At 40.1% G+C, this 12,664-nt stretch overlaps 1 protein-coding gene across 1 annotated transcript; it reads left to right on the top strand.

The window, feature by feature from the left end:
- Positions 1-464: 464 nt before the first annotated feature.
- On the top strand, positions 465-4,328 carry egr1 (early growth response 1). Its single transcript, XM_019064348.2, has 2 exons — positions 465-1,100; positions 1,809-4,328. Exons 1-2 carry the CDS (start codon positions 890-892, stop codon positions 3,128-3,130), a joined length of 1,533 nt encoding a protein of 510 aa, XP_018919893.2. The 5' UTR covers positions 465-889; the 3' UTR covers positions 3,131-4,328.
- Positions 4,329-12,664: the final 8,336 nt, after the last annotated feature.

Here is a 12,664-nt window from a genome sequence, read left to right as displayed (position 1 = left end):
GACTTAAATTGCACCCGAGCCTGTCTTTCGCTGCCAAGCGCCGATCAGCGCGACATCAGGAAACTCCAAATAAGGGCATGGAAGTCTAAACCCACCGGAATCAAGCCTTATGTAGTCACGACCTTATATGGCATGGCGGAGCGGGATCTTCCGGCCAGGGCTCTGCTACAGCGCAAGACGGGAAACCCGAAATTTTAGCGAGAGTTTTGAGCAGAAATGGTAGAATTGCGCTTTTCTTTCTCTTAGCGAGACACTGCGCTTACCACGCATTGATTTGCTGTGGAGGAGGAACGGGCATCTCCCCTCCATTTAATGCAGGGACTTAATGTTTAAGCTCCCCAATCTGCTTTTTTCGTCTAGGCAAACGTCATGTGTCCTCCACTGCAGTGCCTAAATATGGGCTTCCTCCACTCCAAATATGGACATCTACGTCACGGCAAGAGGATATATAAAGGAGTAGGGATTCTCTGAGCTGAGAAAGAGCCTAGAGAGCCCAAGCGATTCAGCACTAGTGCAGACAGCTGATAGTCAACACGTTGCGGTATATCTAACAAACACATTAAATAAATGTGACAAGTCAATTCAAAACAACAACAGAAACAAACCAGCGATCTAATTTGCTGAAAAAGTGAAATTTAGGGAATGATCAGAGGGGACATTCTGAATCTCACTTATTTTATCTGAGACGTAGTGGATTTGTTCTGCATCTTTGGACAATCGAAAACGAAGAAGAGGGAAGACAACAAGAAGACAAACTGTGTGAGTGAGGAGATCAACAGAAAGAAGGGGAGACAGACATCGCAGCATCTTCACATTTGTCGTCCCAGAGGGGTTAGCTGCTGATCTCTCCAGCGCACTTCTCTCCTCTCCGAGCACACTCCAGAGAGAGATGGCTGCAGCCAAGACAGAGATGCTCCTGCCTGCTCTGCAGATCTCCGACCCCCTGAGCTTCCCTCACTCCCCCATGGATAACTACCCCAAGCTGGAGGAGATGATCATGCTGAACTCTGCAGGGACCCCATTCCTCAATGCCACGGCACCTGAAGGCACAGGCTTTGGCTCTGGGGAGCCCGGCGAGCAGTTTGATCACCTTACTGGAGGTAAGCACTAAATCCCTCTTGATTAAATTGCATGGTGAAAAAGCTGCATGCTGCTTTCATACAGAGAATGGCAAGCATTGTTGTGGAAAAATGCAGTTGTTTTCAGTAGTTAATAATAATCTGTCTTCATGCTTAAATGTGAACTTTTATATTTAAGAGTTATTATAATAACATGTTTTTAAATTAAACTGCACTGATTGTTAAAGTTTAAAAATTTTAACTAATGCTGTCAGCAAGTACTTAGTTGTTATTACTAAGTAAAATCATTTGAATGAATGAGATATTTAGAATTTACAGAACAGCTTAATTTTAAACCCAATTTTTGAATCATTGAAAGTAAAGATTGAATAACTATAAGCTGTGCAAGTAGGAAAGAGAGATCAGGATGACAGTAATGAGAAAGAGAGTGCTGAGAGAAGCGCACATGCAGATGGTTTAGCTTGCGCTGGCTCTTGTCTCCGAGGGAGATCGGCAAATGTGTGTGTGTGTGTGTGTTTTGGTGGGGGGGTGCCCCTGCGCTCCATCAGCACCTGCTGCTCTGTCTGGGATTGTGGGAAAACACAGTCTTGACAGCCAGCAGGACCCCCCAACTAAAGCACCTTTGGGATCATTTATGTGCAATCAAATGAGCTCAAGACAAATTAGAGTTAACTAGCTGTGCTATGGTTTCTAATCCACTCTTTCTCTGTTTTGTGCTTGCTTTTGCAGACACGCTTTCAGAAATTTCCATTGAGAAATCTCTGGCAGATCAGACCTACTCCACCCAGCGGCTGCCCCCCATCTCTTACACGGGCCGTTTCACCCTCGAACCTGCCCACAACTGCAGTAACAGTCTGTGGGCTGAGCCTCTGTTCAGCCTGGTGAGTGGGCTGGTGGGCATCAACCCTCCCCCCACCTCCATTTCGTCCTCGAACTCTCAGGCAGCTCCCCCCTCTTCCTCTTCTTCGTCTTCCATGTCCTCTTCCACTCCGTCATCCACATCCATCGCCAGCCTGAGCTGCTCTGTCCACCAGAGCGAGCCTAACCCTATCTACTCGGCGGCTCCCACCTACTCAAGCGCCAGCCCAGATATCTTCCCTGAGTCTGGCCCAAACTTCTCCACCACAGTGGGTACCTCGCTGCAGTACTACACTTCGTCATACCCCAACAGCAAGCCCTGTAACACCAGCTTCCCTGTGCCAATGATCCCCGACTACCTGTTTCCCCAACAGCAGAGCGAGATCAGCTTGGTGGCCCCCGACCAAAAGCCCTTCCAGACACAAGCAGGGCAGCAGCCCTCCCTGACGCCGCTGTCCACCATCAAGGCCTTTGCCACCCAAACGGGCTCTCAGGACCTAAAAAGCGTCTACCAGTCTCAGCTCATCAAGCCCAGTCGCATGCGCAAGTACCCAAACCGGCCAAGCAAAACACCTCCACACGAGCGCCCCTACGCATGCCCCGTGGAGACCTGTGACCGTCGCTTCTCGCGCTCAGATGAGCTGACGCGCCACATCCGCATCCACACTGGCCAGAAGCCCTTCCAGTGCAGGATCTGCATGCGCAACTTCAGCCGGAGTGACCACCTGACAACCCACATCCGCACACACACGGGCGAGAAGCCCTTTGCTTGTGAGATCTGCGGCCGCAAGTTCGCCCGCAGCGACGAGCGCAAGCGCCACACTAAGATCCACCTTCGGCAGAAGGACAAGAAGGTGGAGAAAGGCACCACTGCAGTGCAGAGCTCGGTTGCAAATGTATCCATCTCAGCTTCCTCGCCAGTGTCCAGCTACCCCTCTCCCATCACTTCCTACCCATCTCCGGTCTCCTCCTTCCCATCCCCAGTGAACTCCTGCTACTCTTCGCCAGTCCACAATTCCTACCCCTCCCCTTCCATAGCAACCACTTACCCTTCAGCAACCAGCACCTTCCAGACGCAGATGGCCACCTCCTTCCATACCACAGTGGCCAGCAGCATCTACAGTTCTCCGGTCACCACTCCACTGCCCGACATGCAAGCAACGCTTTCCCCTCGGACATCCGACATCTGCTGAGACTTTTGTCACCCACCTCAGACTTCCAGGCTCTCCCTTGACTCAAAGGGACAGAAAGCATCAATGACTTCTAAGTCCCCTCTGCAAAAAGCACTTTTCTGTCCATGCTCCCCACATGGCTCGGTTACAAAACAGTCAAGGACTCGGCAAAGACTTTTGAAAACAAAAGGGATTTTTGTGTCGTTCTTTCCTTTCGAATCCTATCCTTTCAAATGACAAACAAAAGCAACAGGCTTCGGCAAGTTTTCCCTCAGACTGTGTGCAAACAGACGTACTTGCGACGCAGAATGGCTAAAGGACATTACCGGTGTAATTGAAGCCTGTGGGCTTCAGGCTCGACAGATGTACAGTTATAAAAGACATTTGAATAATATACATAAGCTACAGTATATTGTACATGTGCCATGTTTCCTTTTTGTTTTTACTTTTTAGTACCATTGTTGTGACAATTGATTTGAATGTTTGCATTGTATTATTCTTGAGCAGGGCCATATTTTATAAGATACATTCTGTATTTAGTAGTAAAAATGCTGTGATAAGTTCTTGACCTTGTTTGACTAGAAGCACTTAAGTATTCTGACGCATGTGGAAGAGTGATGTTATTTTCTCTTATTTTGTAAATATCATCCACTGGTACTATCTTTGTCTTTCTCAAATGTGACAACAAGAACCTGTTAAATAGAGGGGGAAAACATCAGAAAAAAATCAACCACAAATCTTCAATTTTTTGGGTGCCTTTTGTGAAGCCTTGCAGATGTTTGACAGATATCAGCGTGTGGATGCATTGCATCTAGCCTTAAGGTGTAATGGATTTTCTTTTCTCATTTCTTTTTTCTATATTCAGAAAGTCATTTCAAGTAAAGAAGGGAAAGGATTTGAGGGCACTGCATTTCTTTGGGATGTAAGCAAAAAAGAAATCTATAAACTATATTTTTGTAACGTAAATGTACATATCTACATCTTGAGGAGTTGGAATGCTGTAGTTACCTACTGAGTAGGCATGGGATTTTTTTGTATGTTATTTACATGCGGTCCATTATTTTGTCGTTATTTTTATTTTGTATTTGTGTTTGTTCAAAAAAGTGACTGTTTATGGCTTCTAAACACATTGAATGCGCTTAACTGCCAATGGGATATTTGGTGTACAAGATATCCTTCAAGAACAGAACTATAAATAAAACCTAAATATATAAATATATATGTTGAATCCCTGTCGTGCTTTTCATCGCTTAGCAACAGGTCTCTATGAATATTGCTTTATAGAGTGAACACACACACGCACACACCACTGCATATTAAAAAACAATTTATTGTAATACAGTATGTCATTAAAAGCCATTAGTTCATGGTCTTAAGTTACAAAATTTAAATTATTACCAGATTTTCTCATACACCTGACAGCTCAGATTCCAAATAAAATGTTATGTGATTAAAATGACAGAGTAGCTGATTGCAATGAATAATTTCAGTAGCTCAGATTAATAATGACAATGTTTCATCCTCAAAGAGTGCATGTGCTTAATCTATTGTAATTTTATTATTTTTTTGTTTTGTTTTACAATTGATTATTTTTGTTGGAATAGTTTCTTTTTGTATAACAAAAGATATCAAAACTGCAATATAACCTAGAGCAAAATAGGAAAAGGAAAAAAAAGAACAAAATTAATAAATAAAAACTTGACATCAAAAATATATGTTCTGATGCGTTCTTTTGTTCTGAAGTTCGGCAAACTGAGAAGCCAATCATGGAGTTGATACGGCAGATCAGATTGTCTCTCTTTATTACTTATCAAAAGAGCTCCTGGGCGTCATGAGAATATGTTATCAAAAGATAGCATGTACGAATGTGACTGGATGCGCTTGGGGCTTAATTATACATAGATAGCAATCTTGTAAAATCAGTCGACACTAATAAGACGCCCTTGTAATGGGCTTCCGTGTCTATTGAGTTTGTCAGGGGGAAAAAAGTCTCAGTATCGAAGTTGCTTTTAAGAGTAAGACAGCTTTTGCTCTATTGTATGTTTTACCTTCCAACATGAATGCCTTTGTAAAAGAAAAATAATAATCTGCTCATACTAATTTCTCTGCCACCAAAAAGATCAAATGAAAAAAAAAATGCTCTCTGTTTCTTTCCATCCTGGCATCTGTCCGTGCTTTGTGAGCTCGTTATAGCTCGATTAAACTGCCTTGACAGGCAAGATACAAGTTGAACAGATTTAATGTGACAGAAGTTGTGGGAGTAAATGTAAATGTGTGGCATGCCTATACATTTCTTCCTTCATTTATCATAGTAAAAAGCCAAAGACCATAAAGGTTTATTATCTTATTACTCCATATCAACGTAACCATATTGGTGAGCAGATTAGAAACAAATGAGATGATTTTGTTTCATTACACTGATAGTCAGACCAATTGAAGCTTTGCTTAATATGTTAAAATCTCAGACTTTTAGGGTGTGTCAGCAGCACCAGGGATGGAAAAATTGGCCTGTTTGTGTAGGGGGACTTTCCCAAACTATGAGGCAATATCAGCCCAAAAGATGAAGCCACAGAGCAGCACCAGATTCGGATGCATCTAAAAGAGGAATAACAACCTGTGAGACAGAGCGAGTTGAAGGGAAAGAACAACACAAAGGAAAGTAATTAGGGTAATTGGTCTCATAATCCCAAATTGACTCTCTACAAATGTCTTCAGTGAGACAGCGTTGCCTGAATCAGATGTCAATGAACCACAATGAAGAAAGCGTTGTTCGCTTGTTCATACACACCTTTTATTTCACAGGGTCACTTTAATAGACATTCGCAAAGTCTCCTGAGGGTCTCAAGAAGAAGAAAAAAAAAACCCTCCCCCGCTAAAACCACCGGTTTAGACCAGCAAGAACAATTTCCATGCTGATTCAGGGGTGTGTTTCTTAGAAAGATATTAATTCGCTTTTTGTTCAGGTGTGTGTTTACCAAAATATTTAAATGTGCTTTTTTTTTGATTTAAATCATTGATAATTGTTAAAAAGAATAGTTTACTTGTGTTTGTTACTTTCAGCAATAATGCAACATTAACTCTTTCCGCACCATTGGCAGAATTTTCCACCAATCCATGTTTTCACTGTTACATGGTAGGAGGCACTATCTGAAATAGTACAGAATCTCCAAATCCAAAACCAAGCAAAGTAGAAGCAGAAATAAGCAATATTATATATATATTTAGAAGTTGTAAGTAAAACAAAGATTATTATTTCTGACTGAAAGTAGTATCTACACCTTTTTTCATTGTCCTACAGTTTTTGGAAATTGACTAACTAGTTAATTTCTCCTATATACAACACACTATGGTAATGAAGTTATGCAGCGAGTTATGTTGTTGTAAAGAAACACACCCCAGTGTGGTAATGCTGGTTTGGTGCTGGTCTAGCTATAGTCGACTAAAAAATGCTGGTCGAACAAAAAGATGATGGTTAACCAGCATTTTTGTACACTTTAGCTGAAAGGAAGGAAGTCTTGCTGGTTAACTGAGAAGTTAGTGGATTAATGTTTAAGTTTTTGGTTTATGTTTAGAGATTGGAGAGCGGAGATCAATGATGACTGTGTGAGATTTTTAAATTTTCTTCTTGCGTGTTTGGTATGACTTGTATACATAATTATGCTCAGTTTTCCATGAACTATACTTTCAAGCTACAGTAAACTGCTTTCCAAGTAAATAAAGATCTATGTTTTGTGGCACATCACTCTTTCTTTCTTTCTTTCTTTCTTCACTACAGGCAGAACTTTCACATGTCGATCTGCTCTGAAGCATCTGTGATAACAAACCCCAATCCACACATCCGTGGTCATTTCAGAATGGTGAGTTTCATATTCAACAGGCATCAAACAGGGCTGCGCTAGTCAAGCGCTAGCAGCATCTGAATACTCCTTAGGGGAGGGGGAATTCAAAGTGCCGTCCCACAACAAGTTTAAAGCCAACTTTGTGACAATGTGCCCCTCACACCCAACTTTAGAGCAGAAAAGAGCTCTTTCAAGAGTGCTGGATGTGTTGATAATGTTTTCCCTTTGCTGGCTTTCGTAGCAACTTAGTTTCTTTTGCTTATATCAAAGTCGACCGGCTGACATGGAGGCCTCGCTCAGTTTTGGAGAATGACAGCCATGGAGACGGAGGAAGCGAGATGATGCATCGCTCTTTTCCCCACTCGTCGACTCACAGTAAAGCCACCTTGCCAATTCTCCCATGAGCCTCCACTTCAGGGCCTCTGCCTGTTAAAATAAGTGTTTGTTCTCTTATTCTTTTTGGACTTTTTTTGAAGGGTGTGGGGAGAGGAAAAAATGAAAAAGAAAAGAATGAAAGATGCTAGTGCTCATTCTCATTGTCTATCCCTCGATCCTTGCACCCAGTTAAATAGCATATGCTAATAAGCTCAATCCATTTCTGATGCAAGGTCTGTATGCAACTCTTTCCCTCTCTCGTTCTCTTTCTCTCTGTCGTTTTCTCCCTTTCATCCAACTACAAATGCTTTCTTATTGCATCTTTGCCCTCAGGCCTTTTAAGATCTCTTTTTGAAATATGCTATTTGATAAGCACATCATTGGCTAAGTCCCCACAGTGATTAGGGCTTGACTTTAATGTGCCGGCGACAGAGAGAGAGACAGCGCTAAAGAAAGAGAGAATTGAGAGAATTGATGATGTTGAGGCATGGAGCTTTGCACTTCAACTCTTAAATCTGCTCACCTCTTTACAGATGAAATGCAGGAGGATGTGTTTTCACCCTTTGGATCATCTCTCACCCCTCTGTGTAACAGCAGTGTTATTAAAATGATTAGGTTTCCTGATTATTTGAGGTATTTTATGGAAATTATTTCCAGGGCATACATCATTTAAGAACTGCTGATTAGACTAGATTTTAACATTGTTTGAAGTAAATGTAAGACTTTGAACTCTGATTTTCTGTGTTGCTATACAGTTACAGTTGCTAGGGTGTCTGAGTAGTTGCTAGGTGTTTCTGGGTGTTTGCTGTGCCATTACTGTGGTGTTCTGGGTTGCTCCTTAGGAATTTCTAAGCGGTTGTTAAGGGGTAGTTACTAGAATGTTGTAATGTGGTTGCTAAGGTTTTAATTAGTTTTTATAAAATTGTGATGTAATGTTGTTAGTTGGTTGATAGTTTTTTTTTGTTGCTAAGATGTTCTGAGTGGTTGCGAGTACAATTCTATACGGTTGTTAGGGAGTTCTGGGTTGTTTTCCAAGTGTTGCTAGGTGGTTACTAGGGTGTTCCGGCTTTTAATATGTTCTGAGTGGTTGCAAGTACAATGCTGAACAGTTGCTAGGGAGTTCTGGGTGGTTCTGTGGCTGCTAAGGTGTTCTGGGTGTTTTAAGAATGTTGTTATATTGTTGCTAAGGTCTTCTGAGCAGTTGCTACAATGGTGCTATACAGTTGATAGCTGGTTACTAGGGTGTTCTGGTTGCTAAGATGTTCTGAGTGGTTGCGAGTACAATTCTTTACAGTTGCTAGGGTGCCTGGGTTGTTTTCCAGGTGTTGCTAGGTGGTTGCTAAGGTGTTATGAGTGTTTTTAGAAAAAATGCTGTGTGGCTGCTGGTGTTCTGATTGGCTGCTATGGCATTCTAGGTAGTAGCTTAGCAGTTGCTATGTGGTTCTGGGTTGTTGCCAGGGCATTTCTATATGGTTGCTAAGGCTTTCTGGGTGGTTGCAAGCATGTTGAAATAAAGTCACTAGGGTGTTCTGAATGGTTGCAAAACCATTGTTATGTTGTTCTGGATGATTGGCAGGGCGATGCTGTCATATTTTGTTCCAGTTTAATTGCTCAGGTAAAAATTATAACTTTGCCTGCATTTAAGCCTCAAACCACACAAATTAAAGTATGATTCATATAATATTGCAAGAAAGGTAAAGTAGTAAGTGATGTTTGCATTACCAGGGTCACTTTTATAGGGCCCTATAATTTGTGGAAAACATGGACAGGAACAGAATCCAGTCATAAAAATGGAATGTAGTGTATATATAACGTGGAATGTCACGAATTTGCCAAATTTTGGATGGATAAATCAAAAGTAGGTCAGTAAATTTAAATCAAAACACAGTATGGACTAGTGTCTGTGAATATTAAACAGCAAAATTACTTAAAAGTACATTACAATTACAAAAGTATTTAATTTATGAATCCTGCATGTTTTGCGTGTCTCTGTGTGAATGCATGGCACAGATGCGTGGTTTAACTACACACATACTGAAGCATGCGGGACGCTCACAGTATTTTCAGCCTCTAATCATTTTTATGAAAACATTATTTTTAAGGAATATTTAGAAGAAGAAAAAATACAATAATTAATTTAGCAGAAAAAATTAAATACACAACACAGCATTTCTGAAAAAAAACTAAATAAATAAAATAATGCTAAATAATTTTTCTAAATAAAATCTATTATATAGAGATGTTTTTGATTATTGAAATTTAATGAAAACATTCAAATGGAATCCAGAAAAATAAAGGAAAACAGTATTTGATAAATAAATAAATAAATAAATACATTTGAGAAAAAATCATAGGAGCTTAAAAATGTAATTTTGCTAAGCATTTAATAAGTTGCTGTTACATTTCATGATTTCAATTCATTAGATTTGGTTAATTTAATTTACCATTAAAACAGAGTCTAAAAACGAAAATGAAAAAAAAAAAAAAAAAAAAAAAAAAAAAAAAAATCCAGACAAAGGAAAATGGAATTTGGAAAAAAAACAAACCGGATTTCATAGGGCCCTACTTTTCTAACTAAGTAGTGTTTATTTACTGGTTTAAGATGTGCATACTTGTGTAACATATCAGAGCTGCAGTCACTGACTTTCACATTTTTCTTGTCTCTTGGGAAGCACTGATATCATTCCTTCCCTGATGACAAGCCTCCTAAATTCCTCCCACAAACACTGAACATTTTGAATATTTACAACCACCTTACTAGACTACAGTCATCAGATACGTCACAGTATGCCCTGAAATACAACGATTCCAAACCACAAAAGTATACACCTGCTCAGTGCCTCATCAATAATGCATTTCCTATCTGCCAATGGACCATGTGCTATTACATGAACACTCACAGCTGTTTCACTACAAGCTGTCCACATTGGTCATGACTAATATAAAGCAAAAAGTCATTTTCCTCCTGCAGGGTTTGTATTAAAAAGTAAAGCTATCCATCTGTTATATAAAGGTGTTCCACACAGGGCAACATTTTGGGCACTAATGTAGTTTTGGGAAACAGGCATCAACTTCAGCAGGAACATTATTACTCAAGTTTATTACTCTCTGCCCCACCCTGACTCCCATTTCTAGATATGCTGCCTGGCGGTATTGGATGAAAAGTTGTTTTTGTGTGTGCAGTTTGTGGGAAAAAAAAGTGTTCTGTATTCAAAAAGTCAATTTAAAAACCAAAGGGATGCTGAGTTTCTGCGAGAATTCAGTCTGCTCCTCAATGGAGAAGAGTCAGGACCGATACTGCCTCTTCAAGCAAAAAAATGTGCAATTTACTGCAGGCTTCTTCAGTAGAAAAGCGTATGCTAGATACATAAACGTTTAATTGTTTACACTTATTAAGCAAAGCAAACGGGACGTGATCCGCTCTAAGGCCAGTATGTGTCAAATTACCAGAGAACTGAGCTGTACAGATGTAAAATCGCTTCTGTGATCATGATCGCATGCTCTGGGAAATTGCAGTAGCCAGCAGTGACTTCATTCAATCTGCTGCACAGGAGGAGCATCAGTCTGGACACATCTCACATCTGCTAGAGACAGAAGGGAAGATCCTGTTTCTAAGCCATTTGTAGGGTTGCAGTGCCTTTCCCACAAGAGACGGAAACATAAAAAGGCTAACATTTTGTCCAAAAAGAAGTGTTAAAAATAAGGGTCATACTATATGATAATTACAATTTTCCCTGCTGGTGAGTTTGTCAACTATGTTACAGAAAAGCTGTATGGATTAAGAGGGGACATAGTTGACAATTTCACCATTTTGACTCATAATGGCAGCTATGTTTGTCTAACCACACTATTTTCTTTGATCAGGTTTTTTTGCATTATTAACTAGCAGACATATCACTAGCATATTAGCTGTTTATTAGTAATCATAAAGCACATATTAATGCTTTATTCTGCATGACCATATTTTACAACAATTACCTTCATATCTATTAATAAGCAGCAAATTAGGAGTTTATTGAGGCAAAGGTCGCAGTTAATAGTTAGTAAATAGTGAGAAATGGACTTTAAAATAAAGTGTGACCTTCTTAGGAACTCAAAACTAATTTAATTTAAGCACTGTCAGAAAAAAATGTACAAAATGTGTACCTTTAGGGGAACAAGAGCTTGTCACTGGGGCACATCTGCATCTTATTTTCGCCTTGAAGGTGCATACTGTATTAGTACTTTAGAGTAGTAATATGTACCCTTACAACATGTACTTTTGTTTACTAGCATGCACCCTTTAAAGAGCACTGTCCCAGTGAAAAGCTGTTGTGCCCCTAAAGGTACAATTTTTGCACTTTATTTATTTATTTATTTATTTGTTTGTTTGAGAGTGAGGATCACTTGAAGCAAACTAATAACAGAGTAAACAAAATATATGTGTAAGATTATGGTATGTATTCTCTTTAAAAATGTGATATTTCTAAAGAAAACATGTTTTTTCTTTGTAATATAACTAGCAGATCAGTTACACTGATAACATATATCAACTGAAACCAAAAGTTGTTTTATTGATAAAGCATATTGTTTTATATTCATTCTTGATGTGAAATGTACTGTAAATTATAGAATGACCCGAGAGCTGAAGCCATGCAATCCTTGTCTATATTCTGTCCCGCTGCTTTCGGATGAGATGGGCGCTCTGGGCAGAATGTTCCGGCACTTTTCCGCATGTCCTGTGTCATTTACACCTGCTGCGTTCATGCCAGTGATTTCACTTCACTTCAGCCGTAACACACACCGTCTGTCAATTACAGTGAGAGCAGCTTCTCGCCATCTCGCTGACACCTGCCCTGACGCACACAGATACACACCACAACCAACTGTCCATCTGTGTCTCACTCCAAATAACTCTCGCTAGATGACCATTATTCAGGCATTTAATTGGTTTCAATGATTTATTAAGCTGAAGTCATCATAGTCATGCTAACAGCTGTAATGCAAGTAAAAAGAAATGCATTCACACATGCATGCTGGTATGTCACTCACAAGTTTCTCATGGCCTGATCTGATCGCATTTAACCATGACAACAGAGCGAGCTGTGGCTACGTGCCATCACAAATCCATCACGCAACTTGTTAGGTAACGCCATCATGTGTGAACTTTAGCTGTGATAAATAATGCAATAAGTGAAATGAATGAAACATTTAGTTACGCAACTGAGCAATGGCTTTCTTCATGTAAAGCCACTGACTAATAGCACATGCCAGTAGGATGATGACCACTTCATCAATGGATGCCAAATGTGGAAAGCTGATGTCGAATATATTTCAATGTAATGAAATACATCTCTATCAT

This window comes from Cyprinus carpio, chromosome A14, assembly GCF_018340385.1.
Source record: "Cyprinus carpio isolate SPL01 chromosome A14, ASM1834038v1, whole genome shotgun sequence".
Classification (NCBI taxonomy): Eukaryota; Metazoa; Chordata; class Actinopteri; order Cypriniformes; family Cyprinidae; genus Cyprinus; species Cyprinus carpio.
The sequence above is the reverse complement of the archived record's forward strand: the minus strand, read 5'-3'. Positions and strand labels throughout refer to the sequence as shown.